General features: G+C 39.6%; 1 protein-coding gene across 2 annotated transcripts in view; it reads right to left on the reverse strand.

Annotated features, from left to right (window-relative positions):
* Nucleotides 1-15,835, reverse strand: part of BNC1 (basonuclin zinc finger protein 1) — a 28,966-nt gene that overhangs the window by 12,156 nt on the left and 975 nt on the right. The window contains exon 2 of one of the 2 annotated variants that reach the window (XM_035303959.3): nucleotides 357-456. The exons of the other annotated variant lie outside the window; for it this stretch is intronic. Within the exon in view, the coding sequence (XP_035159850.1) occupies nucleotides 357-456 (100 nt within the window). The remainder of the gene's footprint in view (nucleotides 1-356; nucleotides 457-15,835) is intronic. 2 annotated transcript variants of the gene reach the window in all.

Here is a 15,835-nt window from a genome sequence, read left to right on the forward strand (position 1 = left end):
TGACTGAGCATTCCGTATTTTATCTGGCAACCCTAGGCTAGAGGCAGTATTAGACAGAACAGAACATTTCCATCATTACAGAATGATACCACTGAAGCACCAGTTTCTACATCTTTACTTTTTATTTATTTATTTATTTATTTATTTATTTTGGAGGTTAATAAGACACTGACCATATAGAGTAGTTAAGACTCAAGACTCTTTGAATCTTAGCCTATTACCTGGAACATACTAGTAACTTACTAGTTAGTTTACTAGTGAGTTTGTCATTCTTAGATTTTAAATCAGTTCCTGAATAACTGTAAGTTACTTAGAGGTAACACTACAGGCCAAGAGAGGGTGAAAAATAAAGTTACCATGGGCCACCCATCCATGTTTGCATTGCTCACACTGACGGTGGTTTATTTTCCCGGGTTTGAAACTTTGGCAACTACAGTTCAGAGTACAGCTGATAGCCTGAAAAAGAGGAGAACACAGGTATGTGCAGCATGTAAGTGATGTGTGAAACATTCACTGTATTTCAAACAAAACATATGCCTCCATTTGGCAGCATTTATTGAGCAATACGTGCCCACCGTGTGCCAAGCCCAGAGGTGTATATTGTACTCTTGAAAGATGAGCAGCCAGCCCTGCACCTGGAGACCATGAACACATTACACAGATATTCCACATTCAAGAATGAGCTTAAACATCAGAACTTTTTATAAGATTATCAGAAGGAAATATCCTGCACTGTTATTAAGGTCATAGAAAGGGTAAACAGTTATATTTTCACCAAATTTCTAAGTTGACCAAAGCAGCAACACTGAAAGTATACAGAAGCTGTCCTGGAACAGGTAAAAGGGAGAATTATCTGAACTGAGAGTAATCCACATGTGAAATTTGTTTCCCCCTCGCCCACAGATAAGGTAGGAACTGAAAATATAAATAGATTTGAGAACGTGTAATAGCTGACTACACTGAGGAGGATTCCCTGTCTCTACTCACTGAACTACGTGACTGTCAGAGACAGACACGGGCTGAACAAGCCTTGCTTCAATGCTCCTTGCATGTTATGGTGCCATGTTTTATGAGGGGGTGTAGAGTGTACAAAAATATAGCTGAAATTGAAAACAGAGATGTACATGTCCAGCAAAGTCCTAGTATTAAAAACAAAGCTTTGGCCAGGCACAGTGGCTCATGCCTGTAATCCCACTTTGGGAGGCCAAGGTGGGCAGATCATGAGGTCAGAAGTTAAGAGACCAGCCTGGCCAATGTCGTTAAACCCCATCTCTACTAAAAATACAAAAATTAGCTGGTGGTATGTGCCTGTAGTCTCAGCTACTTTGGAGGCTGAGGCAGAGAATTGCTTGACCCTGGGAGGTGGAGGCTGCAGTGAGCCGAGGTCAAGCCACTGAATTCCAGCCTGGGTGACAGAGCAAGACTCTGTATATTAAATAATAACAAAAAGGCTACACACACACACACATATTTTTTGAGACGGAGTTTCGCTCTTGTTACCCAGGCTGGAGTGCAATGGCGCGATCTCGGCTCGCCGCAAGCTCCGCCTCCTGGGTTCAGCCAATTCTCCTGCCTCAGCCTCCTGAGTAGCTGGTATTACAGGCACGCACCACCATGCCCAGTTAATTTTTTGTATTTTTAGTAGAGATGGGGTTTCACCATGTTGACCAGGATGGTCTCAATCTCTTGATCTCGTGATCCACCCGCCTCGGCCTCCCAAAGTGCTGGGATTACAGGCTTGAGCCACCGTGCCTGGCCACATATATTTTTAAAGATGAGTTTCTCAAAGGAGACACAGTCCTGAAGAATATAATCTATTATTACACAGAAAAAGTCCTCAAAGGAGCTTTGTCAGTGAGGTGAGGTTCCTGGGAAGAGCTACTGGGTGGAATTTGATGATTCATGGGAATTTTGAAACTGGGGAGGGAGCGGGGCAGGGGGGGAGGGAGGGAGGGAGGGGGAGGGGGAGGGAGGGAAGGGGGGGGGGAGAGAGAGAGAGAGAGAGCGGTAGCACACGTGCTTGTGCATCTGGAAGGATAACAAAGCCTTACAATTAAGGGTTTAAACCTCTAATCTGCCAATTGAGGGACTATGTGGCCCTGCATGGGGGAGGGGGAAGGGAGAATCTGGCTGAAGAAATTCATTTTAAGGAGTGTATGATCAATCTTCACTTAAAAATTGGTTGCTGGTGGGGACTGTAATGGCACAGCCACTTTGGAAAACATTCTGGCAGTTCCTCAAAAAGTTAAACATAGAGTTACTATATGACCCAGAAATTCCACTCCTAGGTATATATCCAAAATAACCAAAAACATATGCCTACAAAAACTTGCATATGAAAATTCATAACAGCATTATTCACAATAGCCAAAAAGCAGAAACAACCCCAACATCCATTAACTGATGAACAAACAAAATGTGCCATATCCATTCAATGGAATACTACTAAACAATAAAAAGTAATAAAATACTGATATATGCTACAACATGGATGAACTTTGAAAATATTATGTACTGAGAGAAGCCAGGCACAAAAGTCTCAGATTGTATGATTCCATTTACATGAAATGTCAAGAACAGGCCAATTGATAAAGACAGAAAGCAGATTAATAGTGACCTTGGGCTATGGAGAGGGGTATGGATTGAAGTGACTGCTAGTGGGCAGTAGTTGGAGGGAGTGTTCCTTTTGGTTTGTTTTCATCTTTGAAAAAAACAACTTTATTGAGATACCATTCACATATCATATAACTCACCCATTTAAAGTGTACAATTCAGTGATTTTTAGCATATTCACAGAGTTATGCAACCTTCATCACAATCTAATTTTGGAACATTTTCATCTTCCCCAAAAGGAAGAGGTACAAATTTATGGTAGACACATGTTTTCATTTCTTGTGGGTATAGTCCTAGGTGTAGAACTACTGGATTGCATAGTAATTCTTGTTTAACATTTTAAGAAACTGCCAAACTTTCCCAAAGCAGCTGCATTGTTTTACATTCTCACCAGCAATGTATGAGGGTTCCAATTTCTCCACATCCTCGTCAACATTCGTTATTATCTATCTTTTTTATTATAACCATCCTAGTGATTGTGAGTGGGATCTCATTATGGTTTTGATTTGCATTCTCCTGATGGCTAATGGCTCAGCATCTTTTCATGTGCTTACTGGCCATTTGTATGTCTTTGGAGACATGTCTATTCAGATCTTTTGCCTATTTTTAAATTGGGTTGTTTGCCTTTTTAGTATTGAGTTATACAAGACCCTTACATATTTTAGGTACATGTGTATTATCAGACATATGATTTGCATACACTTTCTCCCGTCCTTGGGTTATCTTTGCTTTCTTGATGGTATACTTTGAAGCACAGAAGTTTCAAATTTTGACTATGGTTCTTTTTGAAGTGATGAAAATGTTCTAAAATTAGATAGTAGTGATAGTTGCAGAACCCTATGAATATACTAAAAGTCACTTGACTGTATACTCTATAAGAGTGAATTTTATGGTATGCCAATTACATCTCAATAAAAATGTTATTAAAAAACTGGCCGGGCGCAGTTGCTCATGCCTGTAATCTCAGCATTCTGGGAGGCTGAGGTGTGAGGATCACTTGAGGTCAGGAGTTCAAGACCAGCCTAGCCAACATATTGAAATCCCGTCTCTACTAAAAATATAAATATTAGCCAGGTGTGGTGGCACGCACCTGTAGTCCCAGCTACTCAGGAGGCTGAGGCAGGAGAATTGCTTGAACCTCAGAGGTAGAGGTTGCAACCTGGGCAGCAGAGTGAGACTCTGTCTCAAAAAACAAAACAAAAACCAATGACCCTGCTTAAATACCAGTTAAATTTTTCATGAGTTGTCTTCTACAATTTCTTTTGGACTAGAATGGGTTTGAACACAGCTGCAGCTAGGCATTTTCAAGTGAAGTAATAGGGCGGGCATAGGGCTGTTCATAACTGAGGTGTGCAGTAGATAGCAACAGGATTGCCTAATCCATTCAAGAGGCTACCAAAACACAGGAGATGTGGGAGAAAAGGTGTTGCTCTTGTAAATTATACAGTACAATATGAACAACTCCATGCAATTACACTGCCTTACTTTAATAATGCATGCATTCTTAAGGGTGATTCTATCATCCCTAAAGGAATAAAAATTGGTCTTGGGGAGTGAAAGAATTACTTTATGTATAAACACAACGTATAAACATACATAAACCTGTATCACAATGGTGTGATACTAAAATTTCATTGGAGAGGTACAATTAGGAAAACATCTCTAAAATCTCCTTAGGTGTGGAGGTTAATGACAAGAAGATTGAGAAACACTGTTCTAATGCCAGAAATTATTTTACATTTTGGTTAAAGAGTTTCTACTTGTATATACATATATAAACATATTAAATACATGAACAGTATACATCTATATAAGTATGCCTATACACATAATGATATTGTTAGCTTGAATGTAAGTTAAAGGATAAAAGTGAGTGATAGTTAAATTTACATTACACATTGTGAAAACAAAAATCCCAAAAGGCACCATTAAGTTAGTTTGCAGTACACCTAAAATGTTGTCCAGCATCTCAGACTCAGATGCAACCTTCTGAACATCAGCTCACAGATGAACCAGTTACTGCTACATTCTCAACAGTACCAGTATACCTAGTACTAAACCTCTGAAATTTTTCATAATCTAGATTATATAAATATGGCCATTTAAAAAAATTTTTTTTAAAGAGAGTAAAGTTCTTATTTTGGATTATATCCCTCAAAATGCCATTATTTATTTCTTTATTTATAGAGATGGAGTCTTGCTCTGTTGCCAGACTGAAGTGCAGTGGTGTGATCTTGGCTCACTGCAACCTCCGCCTCCTGGGTTCAAGCAATTCTCCCACCTCAGCCTCCCAAGTAGCTTGCATTACAGGTGTGCACCACCACACCCAGCTAATTTTTTTTTTTTTTGTATTTTAGTAAAGATGGGGTTTCACCATGTCGGCCAGAATGGTCTTGATCTCCTGACCTTGTGATCTGCCCATCTCAGTCTCCAAAAGTGATGGGATTACAGGCGTCAGCCACCGTGCCTGGCCTATTTTTTTGTTTTTATTAATTAATTAATTTATTTATTTTGAGATGGAGTCTCACTCTATTGCCCAGGTTGGAGTGCAGTGGCACAATCTTGGCTCACTGCAACCTCTGCCTCCCAGGTTCAAGTGATTCTTGTGCCTCAGCCTCCCAGTAGTTGGTATTACAGACGTGCACCTCCACACCTGGCTTTTGTTTTTTATATTTTTAGTAGAGACAGGTTTCACCATATAGGCCAGGCTGGTCTCGAACTCCTGACGTCAGGTGATCCACCTGCCTCGGCCTCCCAAAGTGCCGGAATTACAGGTGTAAGCCACCACACCAGGCCCCATTCACTCTTTAAAAACAAGATATTAGAACTATATGAGTAAATTCACATTTTGCTTATCTGGAAAATAAGACCTGCTTTAACCAGAAGTAGAGACGTCCTTAAGCACATGCTTCTTTCGCTCCTTGAAGACTCTGCTCAAAAGGCTCATGAAACCCAGAAAACTAGGTGACTGTCTGAGGTTCAGCACAGCAAAACCACAGAGGGAACAATTCCAAGCACATTTCATAGATTGACTCAAACTTATTTTTTGCCTCTCGTCACCTGACTCAGGTTTTCAACTTTGGCACTACTGACATTTTGACTGGATAATGCTTTGTGGTGGGGGGCTGTTCTGTGCAATGTATGATGTCTGGTCAGCATTCCTGACTGCTACAAACCAGATATCAGTTACACCCTACCCTCCAGTTGTGACCAAAAATGTCTCCAGATACTGCCAAATGCCCCTGGTGGGGGCCTATAGTTTTAGTTTGGGGACAATTTTAACTTTAGTTTCGGGACAATTTTAAATAATTTTGTTTATAATTCAATGAACGAATGCAGCTTTGTAAGAAATATACTTGTGGTTCTCCATGAACCCAATTGAATAAGGCTTAATAAAGCTCATTAAACATCTATGGAAATAAATCTCAGAGGAGTTATTTATGAACTAAAAAAGCTAATTACTGTGTCTAAGAAAACTTCCAATATCAAGGCTCTTGGGTTTTTCCACCCATCTTAGAATTCCACGACATAATAAAATTACAGCACCATTATCTAAAGATAAATAAAAACTTCTAAAGTGAAATCAAACCAAAATATTCTAATTACAGGACAAAAAGTACTCATGTAAATCAAAATGGGAAACTCTTAAAATTATATCCTTTGGAATCCATTCTTGTTCCATTCTTCAGAAACATAAAGCAGATGTTTACAACATTCTGAACTCATCAAGACGTGATTATTTCTTTTCGATGCACTCATCTTAATCAGACTATTTCCAGAATTGTTATTAGTTACTTTGATTTGCTACAAATCAACATTCAAAATTCTGGTTTGCTTTTTTGTAACTATTGTTTGCTCATTCATCTAAAAACCACTGACATACCTAGTATGTAATGGAAGATTAGGTTTTGCAGTCTTGGGATAAAAAGTTATGACCTAGTTTTTAGGCAGGCTGTGGGGACTAAGTTTCTCTTTCAAACATCCTATTCTACCTTCAGCTTGAAGACATGCTACCACAGGTCTCCTGTCAGGAGATGTTGAATTGAATTCCTGGCAATGGTCAGGCTAGGCATATAGTTAGGTTTATATACAGATATTCAGTGCTGGACAGAGTATATCTCTTATAGGATTTGAATAATGAGCTCAGAATAAAAACTATTTAGTTCAAAGCTGTTTTCATCTCTAGCACATGCATATACTTTCATTTCACTGAAGATAAATTGGGGGGATATTCTTGGGGGACTTACTGGAAAGAGAGAGAGGGAAAACAGATCTCTGGGGTTCCTAGACTCACAGCACTGGCTCTTTGAGTGGAGTCATTTGTGTTGATTAAAATCAAATAAAATGTAAAATTCAGTTCCTTGGTCACACTAGCCACATTTCAGGTGCATAGCAGCAACATGTAGGTAGTGGCTACTCTATTGGACAGTGGAGATATGGAACATTTCCATTATCACAGAAAGTTATATTAGACAGGGCTGAGTTTAATGGTGGGTAGATTAGACCCAGCATCTGCTTTTTGACATGGTAAAGTTCATTTTTAATATGTGATCTATTTTTATCCTTACTACAATGCTGTGAAAGGAGAATTATTCTCAGGAAACTTAAATTTGTGAAAGATTTATAACATGCCCAAAGTCACACAGTTGGTGAGCCTTATTGGGCATTTATTACATGTGAGACACTGTATTAATCAGTGTACATGTATTATTTCATTTCTTTCTCACAACTACTCAGGGAGGTTAGGTATTACTATCCCCATTTTATAGATTAGGAAGGTGAAGAACTTACAGGCTACTGGGATGGTATCAAATTTGGATACCAGGGGAGGATTATGCCTGGAAATATCAGTATTTGGAGCTAACTACAGTTATATTTATGGTTCATTTAATCCCTATGACCACTTTTGGAGTTAGGTATTATCATACACATTATGCAGATAAGGACTTTAAAGTTCCACACAATAAGGAAATTTCATTCATTGAATAAGTATTTACTGAGCATTTATGAGCCAGGCATTGTGCTAAATTCTACAGGTTAAAATGTTGAACAAGACTGATGAGGTCCTTACCTTCAAGGAGCTTATGTTCTAGAGGGCAGAGATAGGAAATGAACAACAGTATCATTTCAGAATAAGGCAAGTGTTATGCAAGAACTAAGAAGAGGGTAAATGCAGTGGCTCATGCCTGTAATCCCAGCACTTTGGGAGGCCAAGGCAGGCGGATCACGAGGTCAGGAGTTCCAAGACCAGCCTGGCCAACATAGTGAAACCTTGTCTCTACTAAAAATACATAAACTAGCCAGGCATGGTGGCACATGCCTGTAATCCCATCTGGGAGACTTAGGCAGGAGAATCGTTTCAACCTGGGAGGCAAAGGTTGTAGTGAGCCGAGATTGCGCCATGGCACTCCAGCCTGGGCAACACAGACTACATCTCAAAAAATATAAATAATAATAATAAAAAGAACTAAGAAGAAAGCTATGCTTGTGATTTAACTAGGTAGCATGGAGGGACAGGAACAGGAGCAAGAATCTTTTAGATTGAGTAATCACCAAAAGCCTTTGAGGAGATAACATCTGAATTGAGTCCCAAGGGATACCAAAGAGTTGATCATGTGCAGACTGGAGATGGAGGAGTATTTAAGGCAGAAGGAACAGCAAGTGCAAAGCCTATGAGGCACAAAAGAGACTGGGGTATTTAGGGAACAGTTAAGGGGCCAAGTAGCTGGAGTGAAGATGGTGAGGTTAATAGCAGAAAATGGGAATGAGAGAGGTGACAGAGACCACTCTGCAAAGGACCTTGCAGGGGAGGTGAAAGACTCTGGATTTTGTTTTAACAGAAAACCTCTTTTTTTTTTAAGGTATGAAATAAATATAATCTCCCTGTTAAAAAGATATCTCTGGTTGCAGGGCTTGGGGAGCCTGAGCTCCTTCCCCTTTACCTCACCGGGCACCTTTCACTGAGAGGTAGTAAAACCAAGGATTGGCCTCAACTTATGTCTTACTTGCAGTTAAGCCATGTAAACTTCAGCTCCATGCCTTAGCATCTTTGGCTATAACATGGGCTGGAAACCTGCTCCTGCCTACTTCAGAGGCCTGTTAGGATACCACAGATGGGGAGCTGAAGTGATCAATCAAAAAGTGAGACTGTTACTGCTGTCAGACCCACAACAAGTAAGTTCTTAGGTCTTCTGGGCTCCGGTGGTCCAACTCTGCACCGAGCTACCAAAAATATCTAAGGTAAAAAAGCCACTATAAAAAGCTGCTTCACAATGAATCATTCCTGAAAGAGGCAATGGAAAAACTAAAACTGCAAACCAACATCTAGCACTGTGCCTGATACTTGGTAAGACCTCCATTGGTATTATTTGAGAAAGTATATGTTTACTAATTATTAATCTTTTCCCCCAGTATCTTTTTTTCCAATATGCCTTGGTAAAAGAATCTTAATTTCCAAGTCTCAGTTGGTGGTCAGGTGACTTAAGTACTGACCAATGATATACAATATAAATTATTGGGTGAAGTGATCAATCAAAAAGTGAGACTGTTACTGCTGTCAGACCCACAACAAGTAAGTTCTTAGGTCTTCTGGGCTCCTCATAAATGGCAGCTGATTCTATTGTAAGACCTGTCTACCTTTTCCTCTTCCTCTTTCTTGGAATAAGAACCTGATGGCAGGAGCTCAGATACCATTTTGTGACTATGAGGCAATGCTGAGGTCATACCTGACTATCATTTAGGAATTCTTTTAATTTACAGCTAAATGCAGTTCCTAGTTTACACACTGATCTTCCTGTTTACTGTGGAGAAGGCCATGTAAAAACCATGTGAAAAATGACTCACTAGCAGAGATTACTGAAGTTTAGAGACTATGGTCTTCTCTTATGTGTGAGATTCTAAGGCTATGCCAGATTCTCAGTGGAAAAAATCGTAACTCTTCAACCTGAAATTAAAGAACCCAGTCTGGCAAACCACAAATCACTTTTTAAGAGCCACCAAGCTTTATAACAAACATTCTTCAGGATTTCTTTTTCTGAAACAGGGTCTTGTTCTGTCACCAGGCTGAAGGACAATGATGCAATCACTGCTCACATCAGTCTCCACCTCCTGGGCTCAAGGGGTCCTCCCACCTTAGCCACCCTCCCAAATCCCACAGAGGTATAAGCCACCATAACCAACTAATTTAAAAAAGTGTTTTTCATAGAGACAGGGTCTCACTAATGTTGCTTAGGCTGGTCTCAAACTCCTGATTCAGCTTTTTCTTAGTATTTTTGAAATGTTAAATATAAATAATTGTTGCTAACATGCATATCAAAACCTGTCAATCAGGACACATAAAACAAGAACCACTTAAAGCCACCGTCGGTATCTAGGTAGAGAGCCTAGCTTCTCTTAACCTGCTGTGAAACTGTCATTCTTACTCTTTCTGTGGCTGCAGAGCTAGCCCTCCTAGTTTACGATACTGCATCATTCAAGGGTGGGAGTTAGTTCTCGACCCCACTGCTCTTTGGAGTTGCTCTCCTTCTGTACTTCTCACTTTTCTTATTAGAACTAGATTTGTATTTATTTATTTTTGCTCCCTACCTTCCGGCCTCTGACTTTTCACTCCTTTCACTTTTTAAGTTTCCCATTGTTTTTTTCTTAATATGCATACCCACAAATGTACAACTAGGATTCTGAAAAATAGGTAATAAGGACAACCGAGAAGAAGGGAGGCGAAAACCCATCAAGTCCTTTAATGTGGGGCAGCTTATCTGCAGCTGAGAGCATCAGACTTTAGCTGAACTTGAGAAACACACATGGGGCAGACGCTCAACACATCATGCCATCATCTTCCATTAGTAGTTTAACAAAATAATCATTTACTTAATAAGGTTTTTATTTGTTTGTTTGCTTCAAAAGCATCTACCATGTACTTGGTAACCATGGGGCGCTTCATGGAGATGCAAAGATGAGTAATTCCCAGTGTCTGAGAATAGGGGAGCACATGTTTTCGTCTGCAAGAAAAGTCATACAACTGGGTTGGTCAAGAACAGCAGAGTAGAGAATATGATTTGCCAAATATTAGCATGAGTCATTCACTGTGTTAAAATCTAGGAATTCTAAATATACTCAAAACAAACAAAACTCACTGGCCACCTTTAGAAAATGCTAGGAAACGAACTAACTATTCTCAAAGCTGGTCAACAAAGGAAAAGAATCAAGTATGTATCCTTTTCTATATAACCTATATTTCAAAGTAAAAAAATCATTTATGAGACAAAGATTCTCTTTGAATGTGGATCAAATAAACGAAGAACTAGAATACCACCATTCCATAACTCCTAATGAAAAATATGAAAACTAGGCCATTTGCCTCTGTACTGAAGGATAAATACCACCACACATCTGGTGTTGTTGCCAAAAAGTTCAAACCTGAACTGGATCAAGCCTTTTGCTCAACTCCAATGAAGGAATATACAAGAGACAGAGGAATGTTTAAAGGATAACACAAGGAAATCATCACTGAAATTCAGACCAGGGAACACTCTATAGAACAAATGATTCAGCTTCTTCAACAAATAAATTGCAAGGAAAAAGTACCTATATATTAAAAAAGACAATGTATGGACCTTACTTGAGTCCTGATTTGAAGAAACCATCTGTAATATAAAGTTTATCAGGTAATCAAGGAAATTTAAACACCAATTGTAAGTTTAATGACATTACAGTTATTGATAAGTTTTTAGGTGCTCCATGGTATATTGCTCTGGTTTTTTTAAAAAGAGGCTTTGTATTTCAGAGCTTCATATTATAATGTATGTGACTGAAATTATATAAAGCCTAGGATTTGCTTTAAAGTAATCCAGTGTTGGTTATGATGGGGAGAATGGGTAGGAAATATAGATGAAATGAAATTAGTCCAAAGTTGATAACTGTTGAATTCCCCAAGCACATATTACCAAATTTCATTAAGCAGTTCTAATTTTGATTGTTTGAAATCTTCTGTAACAAAAAGTGAAAAAAATAAGTCAAACTCCTACTGTCCCCCAAATTTAATAGTTTGAGTGAGATAGGAGAAATGGAGAAGTCAAGGTTGTAGAGAGAGGCCAGAGAGACCTTCCTCCAGGTAGAAAGCATGCTCTCATCTGTGCATGCAGGAAATACAACAAGCCTAGGTACAAAGTAAAGCTCACCATGTGCACGTGTGTCAGGACAAGGAGCCTGGGCCACAGATCTCTGTTATGGGCAGTGAGACCTACCTTGAAAGACAACATAAGGTGGGCCTGGGGTGTTCAGATGGGCAGCCAAGAGTCTCTTTATTGGGTTCATAGGATCATTAGCTTTCTAAACAATGGGGAGGCACTGTTTACCACAAACATGGCTAAAAGGGGATGTGGGGAGCCTCAGAAATCAGGTAGTCAGTATTTGCAATATAAATACAACACTAAAGGAGAATGGACAAAATCTGGTTTCTCACTGCAAGTATGAGGATGAAACGAGAGACCAAAGAAGACTGAGGGCATGGAGAAGGGTCTGGCAGAGAAAGGGGAGGTGGGGGGTAGACCTCCTTCAAGTGGCAGATATTGGACTGAGTCTACCTGTGAGTTTAAGGTATGTGCGACACATTTGTAGTGTTTTCTTGCTGCTTAGTTCAAAGACAGTGATGGGGAAAATACTTGTTCTTTTGATGTCTATGAATCAAAGTATAAACCCTGTGCCAAAATAATTTAATGTCTGTGCTTTTTTTTCTTAAAATTATTAGTTTCAAAAACTGAAAATACATAAAATAGCTGAAAAATCTGCAAAGATTACCTTAAAAGCCAAGTCAAACATTTCTTCTTTAAAAAAATTTAAGAACTGTGCAGAAATATAAATTATATGGATATATTTTTTTCCTTTATAACCTAAACTTGGGAAACCTCAGAGGTAATCTTTAGAAACCTTTGATAACAAAAAAGCCAAAAGATGTTACTTGCATGTAAAGGGAACTTTCTGAATGTAGCTTAATTAACCCGAGGAGAAAACAAAATACAATACAAAACACTTACACTTTAGCATAATTTTACCTAAATTACATAAGCAATGCAACTTCACTACTGCTGCTGATATAAAATAAAGACAAAATTGTGAACATTTCTATGTAAAATTTTGTAAAATATTTCTTTTGGGGACTTAGTGGAAACCAGGTTTTCAAAACTAAGTTTTTAAAAAGAAAAGATCAAACTTAGTTAATTATGCCATTATGCCATCCTGATCATGTTCTTCAAATTCAGCATGAAGTAGCATGAAATGTTAGAGTTGACAGTATAAAAATTTTACTTTCATAATGAATAATACAAGAAGCAATTAGAGGACTACAGAACATGGACAACACTTCCGGAAGCTGACGTACAACCAGAAAAAAATTTTGAGGTTTGAGTATTTGGTAGGATCACACAAATAATCTGTAAGTGGAGACAATCAAACTAATCTAACTACATGAAAAAAAAGTTAGAACCCTGAATTAGGGTTTACCTGAAGCAACTATTTCCCTATGGACAGGACTGTTTGGACCTGGTCCTCACATTTTATTTCTACATCTCTCTTTTATTTCATATTAGCTGAATGAAATTATCATTTCCCCAAGGCAGAGTTCTCCTGTGATTTGTTAGCCTGGTTTATAATAATGAGTTCATGTGTGGACGGCAACAGTGACAGTCTGTTTGCCCATAATGATGTGAGGTTTGAGAAGGCCCCAAATTGGACCCCGGAGAAGCAAGTCTGTTCTCTGTTTACACCTACCCTCTTTAGCTAAAATAGGCATGTGTCTGTGTGGAGAAATGGTGCCACACTGGAATCTTGGAATTTCCAGAATTAGGAAAAGGACTTCAAAGAATGACAAGATATGCAGAAATAAGGTTTTCAGGTGGAAACCAGTTTAAAAGGAAAAAGAAACGCTTTCCAGATGCTCCTTTTGAGCAGAATACAGTTATCTTTAACATCTCTCAGAGAAGTCATGAAAGATAAAGAAATAAAACCTCTGCAGTAGAATACTTGGAATTAGGTAATTAAAAAAAAGTACTCACTCCCTAAATCTTGATTTTAGATACCAAAAAGATGGGTGGCTTATCACTGAGATTTCACCTTAGCTAGAGTATTTTCGGTTCTTTCTAAAAAAGGACAGTTTCTGACAAAAGTAACGCACTCTAAATGACATCTGTAGAGGAGAAAATTCACCCTGGGGTGAAACATACTCCTGTAAATAATTTACCCTGTGGAAACTTCAGGACATCCCTTTTAATGGCCACATCAAAATAACTTCTGAAGCCATATACAGAAGCTAAAAGACACTTCTGCCCCCTACCCCATAAGCTGCAGTTCAATTTTAGTGACAAACTGAACTTTTAAAATGTTCCTGTTTATACTTATCCACAGACATTCATAAATGACAAGTGTGTGCTTAGGGACAATTATTTTGTTCCACAAGGAAACCTGTATGGCTTTTCATTCTCATGGGGTTGGATGGTCTTTCCAACCTGATGATCCTGAGGTATAAAAAGTGGGCATGGGCCTGGAATGCAGGCCTAACTGCTATATAGGGAAGATGCAATGAAAAATAAAATGGCCTTCTAGTAAACCTCATGCTTCCAAGGCAATTACTTTATGTTGGTCAATATTTCTAATGTGAATTATAACCATAGCAAATAGATCACTGTTTTACATCCTAGTGGATATCAAAAGCCAAATAAGAACTTTAACCACTTTCTGAAGGAGGAGAATGTCCCTAAATCCTTACTAGTCTGAAGGGACTCTATAGGTACAGATGACATTTAAATTAAATTAAGCAGCCGCCTGAACACAATTATGAGTACCCAAAGTGTGAGCAGCAAGTGTACTAGGTGAAAATTTCACCACATCTTCTCAGCATTTAACTACAAGAACATGTTCAACCAACAGTTGACTTGAAATAGTAAGTTTCTTGGTGAAATTAAAGTTAGCAAACTTATTAGATGAGAAATCAAATGATGACTCATATCTCATTCGTTTTAACCATCTGAAAGTATGCCAAAAAGAATAAAGTTATTTCTCAAAATTCATCATCACAAAAGGGGCAGTTATCTTTTCGCACCTCTTTAAAGCACAAATCAAATCTAGTACAATTTGTAACATCTGAAGTCATGTTCTTTTATATGATGTACAAAATTTTATTTTGACATAAACTATTTTAACAAGGTTTTAATAAGGTGTATAAACGAATTTGGGAAGGGATCATTGAAAAGAGTAATCTATCACGGAACAAAAGTTTTAATACATAAACATCTATTTGCAAACTAAGAGTCTAAGAAGATTCTTAGAATCTTATCAAGCGATCTCATAAAATCAAATAGCAAATTAAAACAATAAACAGCGAATGAAAGGACGCCAGAAAAAAAAATCCGCCAAATGGTGTTTTTCAATTCACTTACTGTCAAGTCAAAGTCTAGTCGCTTTGATGAAAAGAATATATATTTTTAAAACTTGTTGCTACATCTGCTCTGTGGCCCCTTGCAGTAACACATGTTCTCTCTCTCTCTCACACACACACTCTGACAGGGATTCCCAGGACACCGGTGGGGCCCCTTTTAGGCCCCTTAAGTGTTAACAGCAGAGGCCTGGCTGAGACCAGGCGTCTGGGCAGATTTAAATGCCCTGGCCTTCGGAGGAAGCGGCGAGCACGGCCAGAAAACCAGGGGACGTTACTGCACCCCGAGTGTCGGATCCCCCCGAACGCACACCACTTCACTCACACAATTAAGGCTGGGAGATGGCACTGCATTTAACTGTCAGACTCGGAGCGGTGGCAGCCCCGCAGCCACAAAGAGAAGCCTTAAATGAGAACATGTTTCTACACCGCGTTTGAGGAAGTTTGGCTCGGAGCTACGCGCTGATTAGTATCAGATCTCCTTCACTCGCCTCGCCACAATCTTGTCACATCTGGCTGACAAATCCTCAGGAGCGCAGGCAAAGCCAGGCGGCGGCGCGGCTCCGGGTCTGGGCGGCGGCTCCCGGGGAGCAGTGGGGACCCCGCAGTGGCCGCTGCCTCCTCCTCGTCCGCCGCCGCCCGCGGCCCCCAGCCTCCAGCCTCCAGCCCCGCCGCCGCCGCCGCCGCCCGGCTCCCAGCGCTCGACCGACGGGGCGCTCCCGAGACCGGCGAGCGCGGCGCTGGCGGGTCCTGAAGCCGGGCCGGGCCGTGAAGGGGGCTCGAAGTCGGGGGCCGGGG

This window comes from Callithrix jacchus, chromosome 6 (assembly GCF_049354715.1).
Source record: "Callithrix jacchus isolate 240 chromosome 6, calJac240_pri, whole genome shotgun sequence".
Lineage (NCBI taxonomy): Eukaryota > Metazoa > Chordata > Mammalia > Primates > Cebidae > Callithrix > Callithrix jacchus.